The 20,429-nt window shown below is 40.3% G+C and overlaps 2 protein-coding genes across 4 annotated transcripts in view; one reads left to right on the top strand and one right to left on the bottom strand.

The window, feature by feature from the left end:
- The window catches only part of PEX13 (peroxisomal biogenesis factor 13), a 7,110-nt gene extending 6,567 nt beyond the window's left edge, over nt 1–543 (bottom strand). Inside the window, exon 1 of the mRNA XM_035322448.1 lies at nt 377–543. Within this exon, the coding sequence (XP_035178339.1) occupies nt 377–450 (74 nt within the window). The 5' untranslated portion in view covers nt 451–543. The remainder of the gene's footprint in view (nt 1–376) is intronic.
- A 5-nt stretch (nt 544–548) lies between these two features.
- The window catches only part of PUS10 (pseudouridine synthase 10), a 31,941-nt gene continuing 12,060 nt past the window's right edge, over nt 549–20,429 (top strand). Inside the window, exons 1-8 of one of the 3 annotated variants that reach the window (XM_035322444.1) lie at nt 549–610; nt 1,621–1,757; nt 3,334–3,600; nt 5,355–5,441; nt 12,792–12,826; nt 15,142–15,253; nt 16,893–16,954; nt 19,486–19,531. In XM_035322444.1, the coding sequence (XP_035178335.1) occupies nt 1,632–1,757; nt 3,334–3,600; nt 5,355–5,441; nt 12,792–12,826; nt 15,142–15,253; nt 16,893–16,954; nt 19,486–19,531 (735 nt within the window). In that variant the 5' untranslated portion in view covers nt 549–610; nt 1,621–1,631. Of the gene's footprint in view, nt 611–683; nt 866–1,620; nt 1,758–3,333; nt 3,601–5,353; nt 5,442–12,791; nt 12,827–15,100; nt 15,254–16,892; nt 16,955–19,485; nt 19,532–20,429 lie in introns of those variants that run through there. The other 2 variants (XM_035322443.1, XM_035322446.1) reach the window with 2 other exon arrangements.

Here is a 20,429-nt window from a genome sequence, read left to right as displayed (position 1 = left end):
CCCCCCCCCCCCCCCCCCCACTTCTCACATGGGGCAGCTCCCCCGCTCCCCGGAGGCCCACGCACCTCCACGGCCTCCCAAGCCCAAGTGGCGTGTTTTCCCACCCGGGGACAGCTTCCCCACCACTGCACACCTTCCTCCTCTCCACAACCTCCGACAAACGGCCCCGGCCCGCCCCGGGCCCCCCGGGGCGCCCCAGCCCCTCAGGCTCCGGCCCGACCTTTGAGCCGCCCTCAGGGAAGGCGGCCGGGGGGGGCGCTCCGGTGGGCCGATGGCAGCCGCCCGTCCCCAGCCCCAGCCCCAGCCCCAGCCGGGCCGCGGGCGCGCAGGCGACACCCGGCGGCGGCCGCTCGTCCCCCGGCTGCCCCGCACTCACTGGAAGGCGGGCGACACGGTGCCCGCCAGCCGCCGGTTCTCCCAGGGCTTGGGAGGCGGCGGCTGCGACGCCATCTCCGCCTCGCTGCGGGCCCGGCTTGTGGGCACGGCCCGGCCCGGCCCGGCCCCCGGCGGGCGCGGCAGCAGCGAGCAATCGGGCGGCGACGCGCTCCGCCCTGCCCTGCGCAGCCCTCGGCCGGCCCTGCCGCCCGCCCAGCGCCCGGCTCGGATCGAGGTGAGCGCGGTTCCCCGCGCCGAGGGCCGCTCTGAGGGGAGGCGCGCGGGCTGATGGCGGCCCGGGGGCGGCCGTGAGGAGCGGGGCGCGGAGGGAGAGGCTCCGGGAGCCGCCCCGGGAGCGGGGGGTTCCTGAGGAACCTCCCCGGCTTCTTCCTTCTGGGTCTCCGGGGCTTGGCGGTGAGGGCGAGAAGCGTTGGCACGGCCGTGTCCTTCAGGTGGCAGGAAGCCGAATTAAGTTAGCCAATGGCCGAAAGTACGTTTGTTTGGTTTTCCTTCTAAAATATAATTTGGAGTTTGCTACATACTCCTTGTTTTTATAGCCGACCATAAGGAATCCAAATCTCGTGGAAAATAATTGAATTAATAACATTTCCTATTCTGTGAAGGTCTTCCGTGACTGAGGTATTTCTAATGTTGTGCAACGGACATCAGGTGTGTAACAAACTGAGTGGTGTGGGGAGTGCCAACATCCCCGGCCCCACGCCATCTCAGGCCATACGAAGCCTAGGGGGACGTCAAATGTTATCTAGAGGAGCTAAGCCCCAAATAAAATCAGGTCTTTGGTCTGCCAGTGAGCGATAGACTTGTGGAAATTTAGTTGATAAAAGATGTTATAGGCGCAACAACAAAAATATGAGAGACACAAGAGAAGGTTTGAAGGAAAGATCTGATAGTTTACCAATAGACAAATGACAGCAGCTCAGAAAAGTCCCCCAAAGCAGAGATACTGGACACAGAGAGCACTGGACAGAGGTAATATGCCCTGCACACACACATTTTCCTGTCATATCCGTTTATCCCTGCTGCTGAAGACAGTAGACTAATTGAACCTTTGGTATGAACAATTGTAGTTATTATATGTGTCCTCAAGTTTCCTAGATAGCCAGTAAGGTTGAGTACCTCACCGGGAGCTAAACGAGTCCTTTTATTGTTGAGTTGCTGAATTATGTTTATTCTTAGTTTTTTTTTATTATTATTTTATTTTATTTTATTTTATTTTAATTTTAGAATTATCCAGCATGTCTTCGCTAACGGAAAAGGACAAACCAATTGTTCAGCTATTACTGAACACTGGCACTTGCCCACGATGTATTTTCAGGTTCTGCTGTGTGGGATCACAGACACTTTATAGACATCCATACAAGGTTTGTTCTTTGTATTCCTAATTAGAATGTGTGAACATATGAACGCAGTGTTCTTTGCACACTCCTTGGAGACGATGTTGCGTTCTCGGGGTTTTTGCCTGGGAGGAAAATGCTTTGCAAAATGAGTTATGGAGAGTGACTGCTACGCTGCAAATTTGAGAAATGACAAGAATGGTAGAATACAAGAATTGTTGTGGGTTTGATGTTAACGTTGACTGTGCAAGTTGCTACATGTTACCTGGAAACACTGGTAAACAGGGCAGAGTAGCTTCTGCACAGCACAGATCTATTACTTCTTAAGCAGTGCAGCTATGACAGTTCCCTCCTTTCTTTTTCCTTTAATGTCCTAAGTAGCAAAGAGGCTGTGGGTCAGTGCAGCTGATAGAGAGAAGGAACCATCTATGTACTTTGGCCTCAAACTTCTTCCTTCTTTCGGTACAATTGATTGGAGGGCTGTAACTAAAGAATGGCACAGCACAGGTGAATGAGAAATTTACCACTTTCAGTCAAACAGAGTGTTTTAGGTATCCTGTTTAGCAGACCTTACAGCTGAAATTTAATGTTCTCCTAATTTTTCCTAGTTGTGCACAATCATTCTTGCCTGTGTTCTAGTATTAGACATGTCTCAACTTGGTTTTGGCTATTTGCTCCTCTACCATATTGATTCTCTGAGGTATCGTCGTGTAGGACAAATAAACATTTCCATTTACCTGGTCTAACCCCTTGTCTTTACACTTGCATCTTACGGTGTTTGTCTTGATTTTTTTTTTTTACCTCTATTCAAGTTTAGACACTCCAGAATTCATCTTTCAAATTTTTCTTCTTTATCCTTTTCTGTTTTCTGTCAATCATTTCAGAAGTGTTCATTCCTTATGCTGTTTTTCATTCTTTTGCAGCTCTACCCAATTTTCCTCATGAGTTGTAACTATACAGTAACTGCTCTCTTTTTTATTGGAAATGTTTTAATATTTTTTTCTGAACTATACCTTACCTCTGTATGTCATCCTTCCTAAATTTCAGATGTGTAGTTAATGCTTCTCTCTCCTCACCAGCACACCCTTGAATATTTGTAGGCTTCTCGCATTACATGAAGTTTCCTCCTCTGTCATGTGTATTTAATTTCACCCTCACATTTATTTGTTCTCATTTTCTTCTCATACTGTAGCGGCCAACTCTCTTCCTAGTCATCTTGGCTAACTGAGTTGGGGTAATTAAATTCTGACATAATCTAAGCGACAAAAAGGCACTAAACACCAGTTTTCATTGAATAGCAATGGGGTTGAAGATGAATGAGTTTCTGCAAGTCAGTCTGTAAAATGTTTCCGCTTTTCTTGGATGGTAAAGAAGTCTGTTCAGCAAAAATCATTGTCTTTGGGTAACGCATTGACAGAAATACAGCTTGTAGCTTTTTTAATTGTGCAGATGTCTTTTGGTATAAATTAAAAGTTATTAATTACATACACAAAGACTAAAGTTGGGTGGTTGCTACTGCCTTTTAGAGCCATGTAAGTGCTTTTTACAGCATTTGATAAAAGAGATGAAATGAACAACAGTAGCATCCTTCTGTTTGTGTTAGGATTTGATGAAGGATCTGAAAGAATTCCTGAAAAATAATCAACAAAAAGAAGATACAGCTGGTTTGGGCGTAGTTGATCCACCATGTAAGCGAATCAGACTTGAACACACAGAAGAGGTGCCTGATGATCTGAACCAGAATGGAGTGCTCGGGCAGATTCCTTTGATTAATGATGACAGTGCTGCTGTGGAGGACTCGACTGTGGAGGTTTGCAATGTATGCTTGGGAATTCTTCAGGAGTTCTGCGAGGCTGACTTTGTCAAAACGGTAAATAACCAGTTTTTAATCTATACGTGTACTTTTTAGGAGCTGTTGGGGTCTGCAGCATGGAGCTGGTGATTAAAAACACCATACATACCATTAAACAACTGAGGGAAAGAGCAAAACATTTGCTCGTTTTGAATATTTGAAATGTAGGTGGCGCCATTCAACTGCATGCTGCTCCTTGACACAGTGTTTGCATGCCTCTCCTGCAGCTGCAAAATAGAATTTGTCAGTGTGGCCATATTTTACCCAGGGTTTCTCATAATGTGACTTCAAAAATAGCAGTGCAGGTGCAATGGAATGACTGATACAAACCTATTTTCCTAAGAAAAAGATTAACAGATACGTAGTTACACGAGGTTAGGAGATAACCTGAGGTTCAGCTGCTTAGAGTACAAATAAAACCTTACTGTAAATGATTCTCTGTTCACTTTTTGCTATGGAAAGGCAAAATGAGGAGGCATCAAATGCTGTGCTCTTCAGCTTAACTAAGTGTTCCTAATATAGCAGGAGTGTTTCTTTACCATATAGTGCTATTTAGAAAGTCACAAAGGAAGAAAATGTTTCGGTGATACAACAGATTGCAGATATTGGAGGAAATATCAATTAGGAGAGTACGGGCATAATGAGTGTTGTGAACATCTCTGAACAATTAAATTGCTTATGTGACAAACCTAAATATCAGCTAGAAAAATTCCACTTGCATTGGAGGAGTCTAACTGAGATTTAATAGGAAAGAATTTGGTGTAATAGCATTACAGTATAAAAACTAGGACTGAATAGAAAGTGTAGTATATAGTTTCTGTTGGAGTGTGTGATGTTTCTTTTTTGTTTCCAGTGAAAGAGTGCATATATGTTTACTGAACCTACTTTTAAGACTTGTTTTGGAGATACATTCTTGCACAGCAACGGAAAATCTCACAGCATTTGTTACAGGCTCCACAAAACCTGATTCTCTTATGAGGAAATTTCCTTATTTGAGATGTTGATTTCATCTTGAAAGCTCGTAATTAGTCTTTGTTAACATTCTCTAAAATCACTGAAATTGTGTTCTTTTTCTCCATGTGTGTATAAACTTCCTTGCAGTAGAGACATGCAGCCATCAGTTTTCACTAGCTTACTTGAAAACGTTTGATGCCTGTTTGGGTTCTTGCTTTATTTCCAGTGACAAACATGATTTTTGTATCAAAGCACAGCTGAAATCTAGGTGCTGTTCCCACTTATTTGTAGTGGTTGTATAGTAATCCTGAGAAAATGTAGGTGTTCTGTTGTAAACTGAAAGATGAAACATTCCGTTCTGTTACTTTGAAGACTGACTGAATTATTACTGTGGAAGCCTGTTTGTTCCTGTCTTATCCCAGGGCCTTAAACATTTTTATTGTCATAGAATTATATCGGTGCCATGAAAAAAAATATTCTGAGTCAACTGTTCTAGCCTTTGGTCACTGTGGTATAATTCCTTACGCCAAGATTTATGTATACAATTGGTTTTAACCATAAAATAATGAGTTCTGTTGTTTCATAATGCCACAGCAATAAGGATAACAGTTCATTAGTATCTTCCGCCCCCCGCCCCTTTAAAAAAAGGGCTTGTATTTCAATAAGTTGTTAGGGATTAGTCTAGTTTGTGTATTTGGCATCTCTCTGAAAGTGTATTAATATGGATTTACAGTGATTGTGTTGGAATAAAGAGTACCCAAAAGATTATCAACTCCCTTCCCTTGCTGTAGTTTAATATTAAAATCCTTCTCTTACAGGTGTGTGAAAAGGTTAATTCTGCTGACTACCAGTTCACTAGTTTTGTATTTTCTGTGTCACTACCCCCACAGCTGTCTGTTAGGGAGGTAAGTTTTTACAAATATATTTTCATAACTTAAATGCGCATTAAAGAAAATAACTGTGAAAGGTATGAACTGCAGATTGTTGTTTGCTTTTTCAAATAATAGCAATTAAAAATCAAACTTAAACACATGTTAGAAGTGAAGTCTGCTCACCCCTTCCTTTTTGCTCAGTATTATTATAATTAATAAAGTGTCTGAGTTACCCCAGTCTTCAGCTAGCCCAGGAGTTTCTTTACATCTGAAAAACTAAGAGGAGTTTCTCAAACCCTTAGTGTGTTGTTCCCTTTGGTACAGATGCCTATTCTGCTTTGTGGATCTTCTTAGAGAAGGAATTGCACAGCTGGTGCCTTTCCTGAAATAAATGATAATTGGTACAGCAGAATACAAATGAAGAAATTTGAAGATAAACTCTTTAACTCCACAGCATTTTAAATGATGTAAAAATACATATTTCAGTAGTCACCTGTCTTGGGCATTGTTGAAAGTCTGGATTTGTGAAACTACAGTTGTAGGAGTTGTAAAAGTGCTGATTTTGATGGCAATTCTAATCAAACTTAAATTGTTTACATTTCAGTCATTTAATTACAAAAGATAACGGTAGCATGGGCAGTATATAACCCCGATAATTTCTTTGAAAATTGAGGGAGAATACTAAGTATAGTATAACTTGATTAATAAAGTGACAATTTTTGCTGAGTTGTGAGATGTTTTACATGTTTTCTTGCTTTCTAATATAAAGTGATGCAAAAATACTCTTGCAAAGGGCAACGTGGAAGTCTTTAAAATAGATGCATCCCGTAGTAAGATGTAGTAGAAACTTCAGAATGAAGTCTTCCTGGATTTGCATATAAATCTGTGGTAACAAGTATTCTCATTCCACACAGCTTGATAGTTTAACGACCTAGGAGTTAGATAGTAGGTAGGTAGTTTAACTACCTAGTACACTTCTAGTGTTTAGCAAGTACTGTTAGTTCTTGCTTCTCAGGCAAATGGCAGTGTAATAACGGTGTTGTGCTGATGTATGTTCTAATGCTAAGTCTGATTGCACATCAGACTGTCTACTTCCTATCCAAAATTAAGTATGGTTGGGGTGTTCACCTCAGCTGTCACTATGTGTGGTAAAATAATGCCAGAACAAATTGCCTTGGGCTTTCTGTCTGGAGGAACTCTCTTTACTCTCATTTCATTTTATGGTCATCCAAAAAAATTAGATTTATCAAAAAATAAATTTAAAAAGCATTTTCAGGCTAGGTATGTACATGGATGCATGCATGTGCAGAACTCCAAATGTTGGTCAGAATTCCTCCAAACTGATTCTCAGAGTTAACCATAGAAGTATAAACTTGTTTTTGTTTTTTTTTTTTTTTTAAAAAAAAGAGAGAAGCCTTGTTATTTTTCAGGGTGCCACTGATCAGGTCTTTTCAATTCCCATTCTACATTCCTTACTGTATTTATTGTAGTGACAGTGAGTGATCTAGCTTAAAAATACGTATTTCCCCATAGTTTATGTATATAACTAAGAGGCAAGGAGAGAAAAATTAGGTGCTGCTGTTCTTTTGCAGCGTCCTTGTGGGTCTTTACCAGAATGCCTCGGTAGAGGGAGTTATTGCATTGCAGTTCCAGCTCTCTGATGTTCTCACGCTGGTCTGAACAAGTAGGGCATGTGTTTCTGTCTGGTTTGACGCTGTCTTGGCTGCCAATGTTTTTGCAAAAAAATAATAGTTTGCTTCAGAGAGTTCCTCTTGCTGACTGAAATCTTGATGATGCTCGGTGTGGACTGGGAAAACTGACTTGACAAATGCGGTTGGTAGAAACCCAGATGTAATACTTTATAATAACTTTGTCATCTAAGCGAAGTAAACTGTTAGTTTGATACAAGGGGTGAGATGATGTAATTCTTAACCTGTCCATCTGCTCCAGGCAAGGTTTCTGCTTCCTATGCTCAAGCAGAACAAACAATACTACAGTGCTTGGTACAACAAAGGGAATAAAAGCTGTGGGGTGGGTCCAGAAATGAATAGATTGAATGAGATGAGTGAGTGGGAAGCTCTAAAAATATGTCTGTTCTCTTTGGAAACAGTTTTGGTTCAGCTGTAAGCAGGTCTTGTGTTAGGCGGTTCCTGCTGTCTTTTCTGTTCCACACCTTCAGTCTTGCCAAACGTTAAAGCAGCTGTTGGTGCAGTGGTGTTCCAACTGGAGAGGTGAAAATGGTTGATGGTGGTGATGAGAGAGAATGCGCTTAAAATCACGGGGTTTTGTTTAGCACCCATCCACTTACCACTTCAAAACTAAGTGGTAAAAACAGTTCCTGCTTTATAGTTACAGAGAAGCAGCAAGTTACAGAAATTGCCGTATTTCAAGAAGTTTTATGTTGAAACGACGATCTTTTGTTAGATTTTGTTATTAATTCTTTGAGCTGCACTCTACAAGAACACGTAATTTTATTGTAAAAGGACACCCCAAAGACAGACTCCCTCCCATTGACCTTTTGTATGACACACAGATTTTCTCTGACTTACTTAAAAAAATCAGAAACTGCCTTTTAATGTTACCTTCAACTACTTTAATTATAATGGTTGTCATCCTGCCAAGCCTAAAAAGTAGGACAGGAGCTGAAGAATAGGGGGACATAAAATTTACATTTGCATAGTATTTGTATCTGTAATGCAAAGAAGCTATCGCCTCTTCCTACAAGTAGGATGTTTGATTAAAATAAATCATAAATACAAGAGTCCCAAGTTTATGTCAGACAACTATATTAGAATTTGAAGTGAGTCATGCCCTTCAGAAGGGTAACTGTTAGCTATGTCTGTAGTCTCAGTTGTGATCCATCATCCTGGTACTTGCTACAAGGACATTGATGCAAATAGCATCTGTAGTCATTACTCCCTGTAGGACTGTGTATACCTCATCGTGGAATTCCCCATCTCGAAGCTCTTTTCTAATACACAGAAAAAATGCTGTGGCTGGGATTGCACATGGTATTTCAACAGTTGCCACTGTGATTCCTCAGATAGCATTAGAATAATATCCTGCAGCTCGTAATCAATATAGTGCCTGTGCTAGTGTATTTCAGAAATCTGTTTGCTGTTAAGCATTGCCCTGCAGGCTTGAGCTCTGTAATGAGCATTTTTCATTTTCAAACCACTTCACAAACATAAAGTAATTATGAAGTAGAGGGATCCGATCCCCTGCTTCGCATACAGCTGGGAAAGAGCAGAGCGGGGGAATTAAGGCAGAGGAGTAGAGGGACTGGTTGAATGTGATTTGGAATTTGGGATCTTTTGGCTTCTGTGCTCACAGTACCCCAATCTATTGTTTTGTCTTAACTGACGGGGAAAAGTAATTTCTTTAATTTTCTTTTCACTTTTGAAGTCAGGAGAGAGGAGATGAGATTTGACCTGTGGTCTTACTGTAGCACGGTCGGTTTTCTGACACGCAGAAGTGTTCTCTAGTTTGTAATTGTGCCCCTATAAAACAGGGAAAGGGAGTGAGATTAGCCACCCGACGGAGTACCAAACCTTCTTTGTGTTTTGAATCAAGGAATTTGAGATTGTTTAAATTGGCATTTGTCAAAGGCGGATTTCTAGACCAGGTTCTGCAGTTGTCGTATTTTCTATTTCAGATGTATGTTCAAGGAGATTCAATTGGAAACTCTTTTTATTTATGATTTTATCTGGGTTATTATGCAAACAAGATTACAATATACTTCATGGCATTTGGTGAAGCAGTCTTACTCAGACTGTCTACATATGCACTATAATGAATCACACTGAATTTGAGTAACAGTATTCCATCAATACAACTATATTTATTTTGTTCAGTGCTGTGCTGATTTGTGGATCATGTATCCAACAAAGTCCATATTCTCTCTCCACCATCCCTCTTGCCCCTTAATGTTTCTAGCACTGTTTTTAAGATTTTTCTCATTCTTTGAGATGGACCAAAGGAAGGATGATAGACATTTTTTGATTGAGTTCCTCTATCAGCGTGGAAAAGTGATGTATGATGTGGTTCCTTCTGATTTCAACCAAAAGATGATATGATCCTGGCTCTGCTCCTAAAAGTTTGATACATGTTTTCAAACCTCTTCATTATTTCCTTGACAACAGAGAGTAATCATTTTGACGGAGTTTGGGGTAGAGGGGGAGGATGTTTTATTCTTGAAGCACCATATATATCATATATGAAGAATGAAAGACGGGGAAGGGATTTAAGATGCTGAAGAATGGAGATGAGTGATCTTCACTATTTTGGACATAAGGACTCATTTTTGGACATTGCATGTGTGTATATGGTTGTGGAGTCACCTTCCTGGAGTCCACACACAGACTGAAAACTACTTATTTTCATTTTCCATTGTAGTTGTTTTAAGACAAACAGCCTGGCTTTGGAATTCAGCTTCTGTGAGGATAGTGAGAACACTTAAGCGTTCAGGCTGTGCGTAAACAGCACCGGTTCAGTTAGTGAAGTAGTGTAACACTGGTCTTGATGTGGTGGTGTGGTTGTTAGCAGAGGAAGAACAGAGAATGTTGTTGCTTCAATGTAGGAAGTTTTCAATTGAGATTTTTTTTTTTTTTTTTCTTATTAATGGCCCTTGCAGTGATAGGCATTCTGTTGGGATGGAAATATGATACAGGTTTTCTTAGTACGCGTGTCCAGTATCACTACTGGCAAAAGTAATTCAAGACCTAATACAAAGGCCACTTGAGGTCAAAGTTAAAATTTTGGTTAAACGCGCTTCAGTTTAGTAATTCAGTTAGTATGTTTCCATTGCAGTGCAGAGAGTTGGAGTCGCTCTTAGTGCATGCAGAGATAAAATATAAAGCCTAAATCACCGAACAGTTACTAAACTGAAGTAATAGACCACTGTGTGGGATCAGTATATCAGTCCTAAGAGGAGTGAGTGAGACTGCCCCTCTAAAATGTCAGGCTTCCCAGGGCAAAGCTGGGGAAAAATATGCTTTTGGAAGCTTTTGGCATAAACAGGGTTCTTTGGAAGTCTTTCATTTCTTGGTCCTTTTAATTTTGTTCCAGTCTGGTAGTGTTGCACTGATTTTTTGGCTGATGCTCCCTTGTGCTTCCTTTTGTATCTTTCTATTGTCATTTCTTACCACTGGCAATTTTAATTCTGCTTTTGACCTTTGTTTCTGCCACTGTTAATTCTTGTACTGCTGAGTTCCAGTTGTCGGTGTGACACCTAAGTCATGTTCCTGGGCAGTGCCACATTAAAGGAGCCTGCAAATTTTGGTTTTTTTTTTTTTTTTTTTTTTTTTTTCCATAAATAAGGTTGCTAGTGGAGGGCAGAGAAAGCATTTACCATGGTTGGATTGAGGACAATCCAGCATTGGAGCAGGTTGTCCAGAGAAGTGGGGCAGTCTCCATTACTGGAGGTTTTCAAGACCTAATTGGATAAAGCCCAGAGCAACCTGGTTTGATTACATCGCTGATTCTGTTTTAAGCACAAGGTTGGATAGAGACCTCCTGAGGTCCCCGAGTTATCCTCTGGTCTCTCATGTAAGATAAATACTGCTTCTTGGAACCTCCCTTCAAAGTAGTACACCAGGAGCTGCAGAAGGTGGCATTCACGGAGGATTTGCACAAAGCGACAGAGGGGCAGCAGGGAGAAGAAGAGAAAAAATGAAAAGGAGAGTTCAAGGTGGAATCTGCTCAGGATTCTCAGATCAGATCTGCTAGCCTTTCCTATGTATGCTGTGTAATAAATGATTGTTAGTGAATTCCAGCATTTGTACCAGCAGCTTCTTCAGGTTTCTAGTAGTGTGTCGTCTGTTCTTTAGCTTTTCCATATTCAGCCGGTGACTGCTTGTCTGAGTGCTGAGCTTTAAATGAGGGGCAGTCCTCAGGGAGAGGGTTCGTGATTGCCATGAGACCAAGTGTGTCATTTATTTCATGTTTTTTATAATGGATGCTAACTGTATTAGATGTTTTTTAACAATATGCCAAATCAGTTTTCAAATAGCATCCATTCAGATGCTTTTTCTTCATTTCTCTGTATGGCAGATAACTGCTAGTTGCACTTGACTATGGCTGTCAGAGTCTTTACCTAGTTAATAACAAGTTCCAAGCTGCTTTTAATGCAGCCTGTTCTGTTTTAAAAGCCAGATGGGATTTGAGGTGACTTGGTTGTCCGTTTGCAAACTGATGTCTCAGAAATGTATGCAGTTTGTTTCAGGGAGCTGGGATTTCCCACTGCCTTTCATGTCACTTCCCGGGTCTCTCCAGCAGCAGACTGAACGCTCCTTAGTACTCAGGAATATTAATTTATTTTACATTCAGCCAGATGTACAAGTATATTCCGTATCACTAGGAACATTTTAAAAGTGGGTGGTTTTTTCTTAGTGTGGAGCTAGTGTTATCAGCAAGAGAAACATAATTGTTTGCCCGTGTAGGGCAAAACCAGTCCTTAGCTTTTCGTGTGTTCAGGATTTAAACCTCCAGTGTATGTAAATGCTGTGTTCAGAATATCCAAACAACTTTTAGCTTTGCCTGTATATCTTCAATTATTTCTCAAACACAAGAGTTGTTCTGGGGAAAAAAAAAAAAAAAAGTGTGTGGTGGAGGCTTCTGCATTTTGCATCATATGCCACTTGTTCCTTCAAAACGTGGGGTGAAACTTCAGAGGTGATAAATGGAGATGTAGAGGGAGGAGCGCGTAAAAGTGAGAGCTTTTTCAAAGGGTTATAGAACAGAATAATATGACACACTAGCTTTGGAAGGATTGTTTTAACCATCGTTTTAAAAACCTGCAAGTGGAATAGGGAAATATCAAAATATTTGAGAAACAATAAAATTTAGCTTAGCATAACAGGCAAAAAAAAAAAAAAATCTTCAAGTCTTTTCCTTTGACTAATGGCTTTTTGATGTCCAGAGTTCTCTGTCAGCTTGTCCTAGGAACTGCTTTAAGTGTATCCCATGAAGACACTACACTCTTTCTTCAATATAATCAACTCTTCGTATGGATATGTTAAAGATACCTCAAGCTTCTCATTGATGTGATGGAAAAGTGATTCAGTTGTCTGTTCCCCAAAAGCCTTCCTGTGTTTCTGTGAGTCTAGTGATGGAAGAATGGATAGCAGAGTAAGGAACAGCTCACACATGCAGAGCAGGGGTCTCTCGGTCATTCTGGGGAGGGAAGGACAAACACTGACTGTGACCTTCAACTCCTAAATAAAAGCTAAATTAAAATTCTATTGCTTCCTTAGTGTCCTAAGTTCTTTTAACTTTTTAAATTTTTATTCTGCTAGCAGTCTCAAACAGTTGGAGTTTTGAACGTTAATTTCAGCTGCATTTTTTTTCTCTCTCTTCTTCCTGGGCATGGCTGGTGACATACAGCGTGCTGCTTGGCTGCTGGTAAAACAGGAAATGGGGTGAGTAATTTCTTTTGGCAACTCTCACATCACATCTACTAGTGAGTCCCCCAGATTTAGAGAAAGAAGAGATACTCTTACTATAACTTTTTTTCAGCATAGCAGAAATGAGAAACCACTTAATGCACTGGACCTGCTGAGATATGTACATTAATAAAAAAAAAATTGATCAATTAATTAATACTGTATTTTCAAGATCAAGACAGTTGCTTTCATATAAAGGTACTAACTGCTAACGTTGTGGAACACGTAGAAGCACTTCCTATATTCTCAGCTCAGATTTTAACTTACTTTGTGTGTTTGAAGCTAATCAGAAGGAAATTCAGAATTAGGATATGCTGTCATTTTATTTTATTTATTTATTTTTTAAATCATCCACAGCTTTTGTCATCTGTCTGACAAGTCCTCTTCACCATTTGTCTATATAAAACATTGTGCAGACAAGAAGATGATGTCTTGTTATGGTCCTATTGTTCAGTTTACACAATGCTTGCAAAGGATAAGATGGCACCTGGGGGTTGTTTTGTATCCTGGTTTAACCTTAATTGAGGTTTCTTATCTCATTTGCCTTGTGTGGTGTGGTTATAGCTTATGGCCTTTCAGCTTGGAGTGCAGGCTATGTAATTGTACAGCTTCCAGTTAACTTAATGGTCCCGAGAGGTCCCATGATGCCACCTGCGAGCCAGAATCGTGTTGTCCCCTGATGACATAATGAAATACGGACCTCTTTGTTTTGCCACCATATCACGTTTAGCTTACATTAAAAGTGACTGAACGTTTTTAGTCAGATAAAGGTGAAAAATCAGTAGTGTGGTAGCAGAAAGATGTTAGTGTGGTGAGAGCAAGTTAGTTTTGACTCTGCTTTTTACCCTTGGTGTTTTGAAATAAATGAGTGACTTTTTTCTACTGCAGGACACTCCCATTCCTGGCCAAATGAGAACATGTAGAGCCATTTTGAGTGGCTGGGCTGGCTTTGTTGACAAGGGAAAGTAAATCCACTTGTCTCAAAGTTAGTTAAAGATAACTGGATTATTCTTTGGTAGAAGCCATCCTCAGTGGAAGTACAGTTTGAAGATATTTATAGAAAGCCAGAGTAAAAGTTGATGAATCACTTCCTACTTTGAGACTAATTTAAAAGCCATTGTTTCATTAAATTGCTTGGGAGAAGATTAGCTTGTATAGGGCACATCTTGTCTGAGTAGTCATTGGTGCCATTTGTATAGGACATGTGCTTTGCGTTGTAAGTTCGTAAGCAAGGGGTTTGAAATCATGCTGGCATTCTTGCAGGCATCTGCTTCTTTTAACTTCTCTCTGCATGGGTGAAGATAGGGGAGTCTGGTCTTGTACCTACAGAGTCAGATCCCAGCAAAGTCAACGGAGGCTTTTACCTGGAATTTTCCCCTTAAGAATTTGTGTCCACTGGAGTTCATGCCCTCCTTTAATGAAGAACTGATTTGTCCTTTTAACAACAACAACAAAACCTTACATAAGGTGTTTGTTTGTTTAAAACAAAGGATATTTTTTTTTTGCATATCTCTTCCTAAGCTTTTCTTCATGTAGACTCTAGAAAGGCTTTTGCAACTTTTGATCTACCATGAAACTCTGGGATGAGTTTCCTCAGTGCATGTTCTCTCACAGAGGAAGAAACATAATCTATTTTTAAATTTTTAATGCAAGAAACACTGGCAAATAGAAACAGGGCAGAGCAAGACATTACCTTGGCTGGAACCTGGACAAGAGGCTCCTTAGCAAATAGCACAGGTGCTGCCCTGCAGGATCCAGATACTCAGTTTACTTAAGCTGAACTAGATGTTGATTTACTATCAGAAGCATCCTGGCTCCATTTGCATGTACCTTCTGTCTTTCTTGTGTTAACGTAAGTGCTTATGTGACCACCTGGAGAGCTGATCATCTCACTGATCTGGTTGGAAAAAAAAAGAAACCAACCCTTTTTTTTTTTTTTTGGATTAAGGTTTGCTTTAAATGGCATGGTATGATTTACCATGCCATGTAGCATCTGCATGTGTGTGTTTATGTGCTTACTGTGAAGCATCTTACCTGGAATTCCTGTCTGGCCTTAATGTTTCCTTAACTCCTTTTTTATTAATTCAGTACAAAGCTCCACTGCTGTTACAGGAGGTCTTTCATTCTTTCGTGCTGTGATCTGTACGCTTAGTGTGTTAGTCCATTTCATTTGTACACTGCTTGTTTACCTCGGACGAGCTACTTAATTCTGTCTAGAAATATCATATGTCATGTAGCTATCTTTGACAGACTCCTGTGCAAGTTATTATTTCTTTACGTATGTGATTCAGAAAACTGGGCCTTTCCTTGGCAAAGGATGACATCGTTTCACTGAAAGAAGCTTACAAGTGGATTATTCATCCCCAGTTGTCAGAGGAGTTGGGTGTTCCCGCTGATGGAAAGGTATTGTATAAATAAAAAAGCACTTTCTTTTGTGTGTGTGTGTGTATGTATTTAGATAGATAGGTAAAAATATATATATGTATACAATTTTTTATCATTAACAGATAAACAAGTTGCACTACTCTTATATTCACTGTAGGGGGAAGGAGAGCGGGGGAGTTCTTTTAACGTGAGATCCCCAAGTCTCAGTGCCAAGTGGTTCAACTTCCGTTTTTATACACAGAGATCACTGAGTATACTGGGACCACTGCAGTCTTCTGCTAAATCTCTTGCTCTTGGGCTGCCACCTTCCTTTTACAAATGAGACTTTTCCAGGATCTTTGGTTTTTGGAGACCAAGCAATGCTTATATATTCCTTCTGTGCTCTCCTATTACTGCCAACACTTTTACTGCTTTGTGAGATAAATTTTTCATGTTACTCACATGTTAAATACTGTGTTTGGGATATATTTCTGAAACATACTAAAGGAGGGAAGACTGGTCCTTGTTGACTTTAATGACTGCTAGAGATAGGCATGCTGGAACCTGCAGTACTAGTAAATAGGCAATAGGAATGTTTTCTCAAACTGTATTTTCAACTTTCAGGTTCTGACTAACATCCCTAAAATGTTTCTGAAAAACATTGACTGTATGTGACATTCAGAAGTTGTCAGGCAAATTCAGAAACACCATCATCTTGACATTAAATCTCTGCAAACTTGGCTAAAAATCCTGCTGAAGACAAAGCAGTCTCTAGTTTTTACTTGTCATCAGCCATAGGACTGACCCCAGGATTAGTCTCAGTCGTTGATTTGTCAACTTCCGTAGTAATTACAGATTGTCTGTTCCCAGGGGTGCTAATTGAAAGCATCCCTTTTGTCTTAGTGAAGAGAGAATCACTCAGTCACCATGAAGATGATCCAGGAAGAAACAAACTTCTTACATACTGAGTTAGCAAAAGCTTTACAACACTTAGCCACTGAGCCACTTCAGACACCATTGTACCATAAAAGTTACTTGTGTAGTACTCTTTATCTACAAGCCACTTGAATATTAGCCAATCTTTTCAATAGCCCTCTTGAGGTATACTGGTATCTGAATAACAGAAGTAATGAGTGTTGTTTGCCCAAGGCCAAACAGGGAATTGGGGGTAGAACTGAGATTACACTAGAGTTTCTAGTCTAGCTGTCAATCCACTAGGACATGTTGCCTTTCTTTGCCCCAAGGCCATCCAGTCATTGCAAACGAAGCCCCTGACAAAATTCTTCAGTGGTGACTAGTACAGGGTTTTTATCTTTATTCCACGCTATGCACTGCTCTCCCAGAAGGTGTGTTAAGTTTAGTGACCGTAATAGGCTTTGAGCATATACTGTCTCTGACTCAATTCCCCCTGTGCAAAATGGGGCCAGTATCTATGATGTGTAGGTCATGTTATTGAAGTGCTCTGAGATCCTCTTTGGGTACTTCAGAAATGCAAATGCCATTATGGCACAAGTTTTAATGTCTTTCTTTAGGTTGTGTTGTAGAATAAGTGGATTACTTTCTCTTTTGCCTACCTCTTTACTATTTTCCTAGTATTACAATAAGTATGCTTGGGAATATCCTCGTTTGTTTAACAAAGTATTACCACCCCCACCCTTTTTTTTTTTTTTTAATTTAGAGTTTGTTTGAAGTTAGCGTGGTCTTTGCTCACCCAGAAACAGATGAGGAGTGCCGTTTCCTGTAAGTTTTGATATAAATAACAAAAGATCTTTATCTAAATATTGTGCAACTTTGTTGGTTTGGATTTGCTACAGATGAGAATATGCAGTGTTTATAAACTCAAATGGGTCCTGCGTTTAAACTCCCTCATATTCAGATAGAGCTGCAAAGCTTAAAGTTATGCCACCTCTGTCTGGTTAATTCTGAGCTTTAAAGCCAATAAACAAAATCATCCAGAATTTTGTTTTGGACTGGAAGGAGAACATTTGGAAAAAGTTGTAAAATTTCCAGCCCTTTTCAAACCCATTACCCTCCTCAACATGGCTGTATCATTTCAAAAAAATAAACTCAAAACACATAGTTGAGGGTGGGGGAATCTTTTGAGGTCATGTCTAGGTTTTCCTGTTCTCATCCTGCTCATGGATAGGAGGGAAGGTTTAGAAGTGGATTCATCCAAATTAGCTGCTTGATTAAAAGAAACAGAAGTTCCCTGGCCACCACACACAATCTTTGTCCTGGCCCAACAGAGCATTTTCTGTATAAATCCTTCTTTAACACAAAGAAGCAAAATATTTCTGTGAATTTAGCTACCATTGAATCTGATTTCTCAAAATCTGACAGTAGTATATTCTGGATAATTAGGTTCGCTCTTCCTGTTTGCTGATGCTTCCTGGAAAAGTTGAGTTTCACTCAGTATCATCACTTGTGCTCCTACGACAAGTTAAATCCTAACAGAGACAGAGGCTCCTCATAGAAATTCTGACTTCTGCATCATGTAGTGACTTCATCCCTGGAGACAAGATATTTCCTTTGCAGCCCTTACTGATTTCCCTCGTTTAACTTCTGGCAATTTGTGAGTGCTCAGTCTGCCACCTTCTTAGTTTTCAACAACTGCATGCTCAGTGGCAGACCTAGAATTAGGAACATCTTAAAAACATCTTAAAGACTGGGCAAATGAAAAAGTATTAGAGCCAAACTGCAATTTTACCCAAATTCCCATAAAAACTCAAAAGTTTCCAGCATACCTCTGTTCTTATTTACTTAATTTTACTTGATCAGTTCTCACGTCCTGTAGTGCTCTTCCTTCCTGAAACCTGGCAGCTCATATTTTCAGCTCATCTTCCCAGTACTTTTTTGTGACCTTTCAAAAATGTTGATGCCGAGCATGTTGTGATGCCAGTGTTGGTGCTCCAAGAGGAATAGCTGTAGAAGGGAAAATTGTAAAGAATTTATGTTCCACATTCCAGCTACTCAGGTCTATTCCATGTGTCTTGACAATATCCCTTTATCTGCCTTCTCTTTGTGGCATATTTAAACAGCAATTGAGATTTTGGGTGTTCTTCTGAAGTAACAACACCTTCCCTAACTTAATTTTGTGGTAGTTTCTCAGGTGTCAGGACGTTCTCCGTACGTGGAGGGTTGGCTCTGGACATGTCTGGGGCAATGTTTCAGTTTCAGTGTAAATAGGGAAATCTGGTAGTGGTCAGAGCTTTAGTAATGACAGCTGTATGGAAGCAAAATTAAGACCTTGACTCAACCTGGAGATGCCCTCCCAGCTCCAAGTATGCTTTTGGATGGATTTCCAAGTATGACATGTGCAATTTCTTCCTCTCTCTCCAGCTGTTTTTACAGAATCATGTGTAGGTATGTGTGCCAAAATGACCCTTGGTTTGATGTGGAAGGTCAAATTGGCTCTTGTTAGTTTATATTTGGAGATCTATATTTAAATTCTGGAAAAGGGGATTTGTGACGCTTTGTGTCACAGCTGACCAGGAAAGCTGCTTGTATAGAAACTGCAAGAGGTCAGACCTACTTCTTTTAGTCTATAGCAGTTATAAAAGTGTTGAAAAGCACCAGCAAGAATTGATAAACTCTGTTGTAGGCTAGAAATCATCTCTTACTGCATACACAGAAATCCACTAATAGGAACAATAATTTCCTTTACAGTACTCAGAAAAAAATGTTTCACTGACTTGGCTTTCACTTTTGTGAAGCAACCAATAGTTTCCTTTTGAAGGGGCAAAACACAAATGGTATCAAACACCTGGGGTTACTTTTTTCTGTAGTAAGTTGAATTTTCCTATCCAGAAACAGCAACTTGTGTCTCTGGTTTGGATACGTTTAATTTGCAGCGTATGTTGTCTAAGAGCAGGAAATACAGATTTCAAGATGTCAGCGTACCTCGAGCAGAACTTAAACATTGATCATAACGTTTATTGAGAAGGATTGAAAAGGACTGAAAGATAAACTTCTTACGTGCTTTTCCATCCCATCTCAAAACTGAGGAACATCTGTGTTGGTCAGAGCAAGACCGGCTTACACAGCTTTGTGATTTATCTCTAGATCAGGCAATGCACACTTTCCACCATTGGTGGTTTAGGATAAAATTGATTTAAAAATCTGGTCTGTGCTAAGCTGTGGAAGTGAGATGCTGGACATACTGGGATACAAAGACCATTTACATGCTATGCTTGTCTGTCCCTGATTTTTTGTTTTGCTCGTTTGTTGCTTTTTCTGTAAGAGTAGCAGCTAATTTTCATCTCTCTATTCAGAGCCACAGCCTGTCCGGATTGTTTCAAGCCAGCAAAAAACAAACAGGTAGGATCTCATCATTGTTGCATTTCCTTTCTGACATTCAAAATTTCACAGCTGTAGCTACAATGAAGAACTTACCTGGGTATTCAGTCTGTGTTTAATGTCTGTTTTTCCTTCATCAGAAAAGTCCCAGAATTTTCAGTTGTCTGAAAATACAGTCATCTCCTTTTATTCACTTAACATTTCTTTCCTTAGGAGAACTACGACCTTGTTGCTTTCCTTTAGCTCATTAATTTTCCATATTGTCCAAAGGAATACTTTTAGGACTGTTCTCTGTAAATACATCCCTTCAGATGTAAGAATTTGATTCTCATACATTAAAAGTAGCATAAAATACAATCCTCGAGCTCTATGTAGGTAAAACAGTTCAGATAAGTCACATTGTGAAGAGGAGACTCCGCAGCTGAAAGAGAACGATCACACCAGAGTTTTCACGTCCTCTGATCTGAATGAAAGACACCGTACATCCAGGATGGTTTTATCCTGTCTGCTTCTGGAGCAGGGGAAAAAAGAAAAGGGACCTTGCCACTCGTTGCATACCCTGAGTGCACACAATCATTGAGAGAAAAGAGGGGGTATAAGAATAAAAAGCAGTTGGAGATAAGCTGATAGGAGTAGGATGGTGGGTGTGATGCGAGGGAGAACAGGTAACTTCTGTCAGCAGCCTATGAGAGGCCTTTTGTTCTTTCTGGTGAACAGTCTGCCGACTTTTGGTGGAAGCAGTCTGACCCTGGAATCCTGCCTGCTGTACTCCACCTGAGGAATACACACAAATCTTTTTTTAGAAGTATTGTATTGTCATAACTCACTGCTTGCTGCATTGCTTTCCTTTAAAAGGGGGAAACCCCCCATAAGGAGCTAAACCGGCAGGGCCTAGCTGTTGAAACCACACAGGCAACAA

This window comes from Oxyura jamaicensis, chromosome 3, assembly GCF_011077185.1.
Source record: "Oxyura jamaicensis isolate SHBP4307 breed ruddy duck chromosome 3, BPBGC_Ojam_1.0, whole genome shotgun sequence".
NCBI lineage: Eukaryota > Metazoa > Chordata > Aves > Anseriformes > Anatidae > Oxyura > Oxyura jamaicensis.
This window is presented reverse-complemented; position numbering and strand designations above follow the sequence as displayed.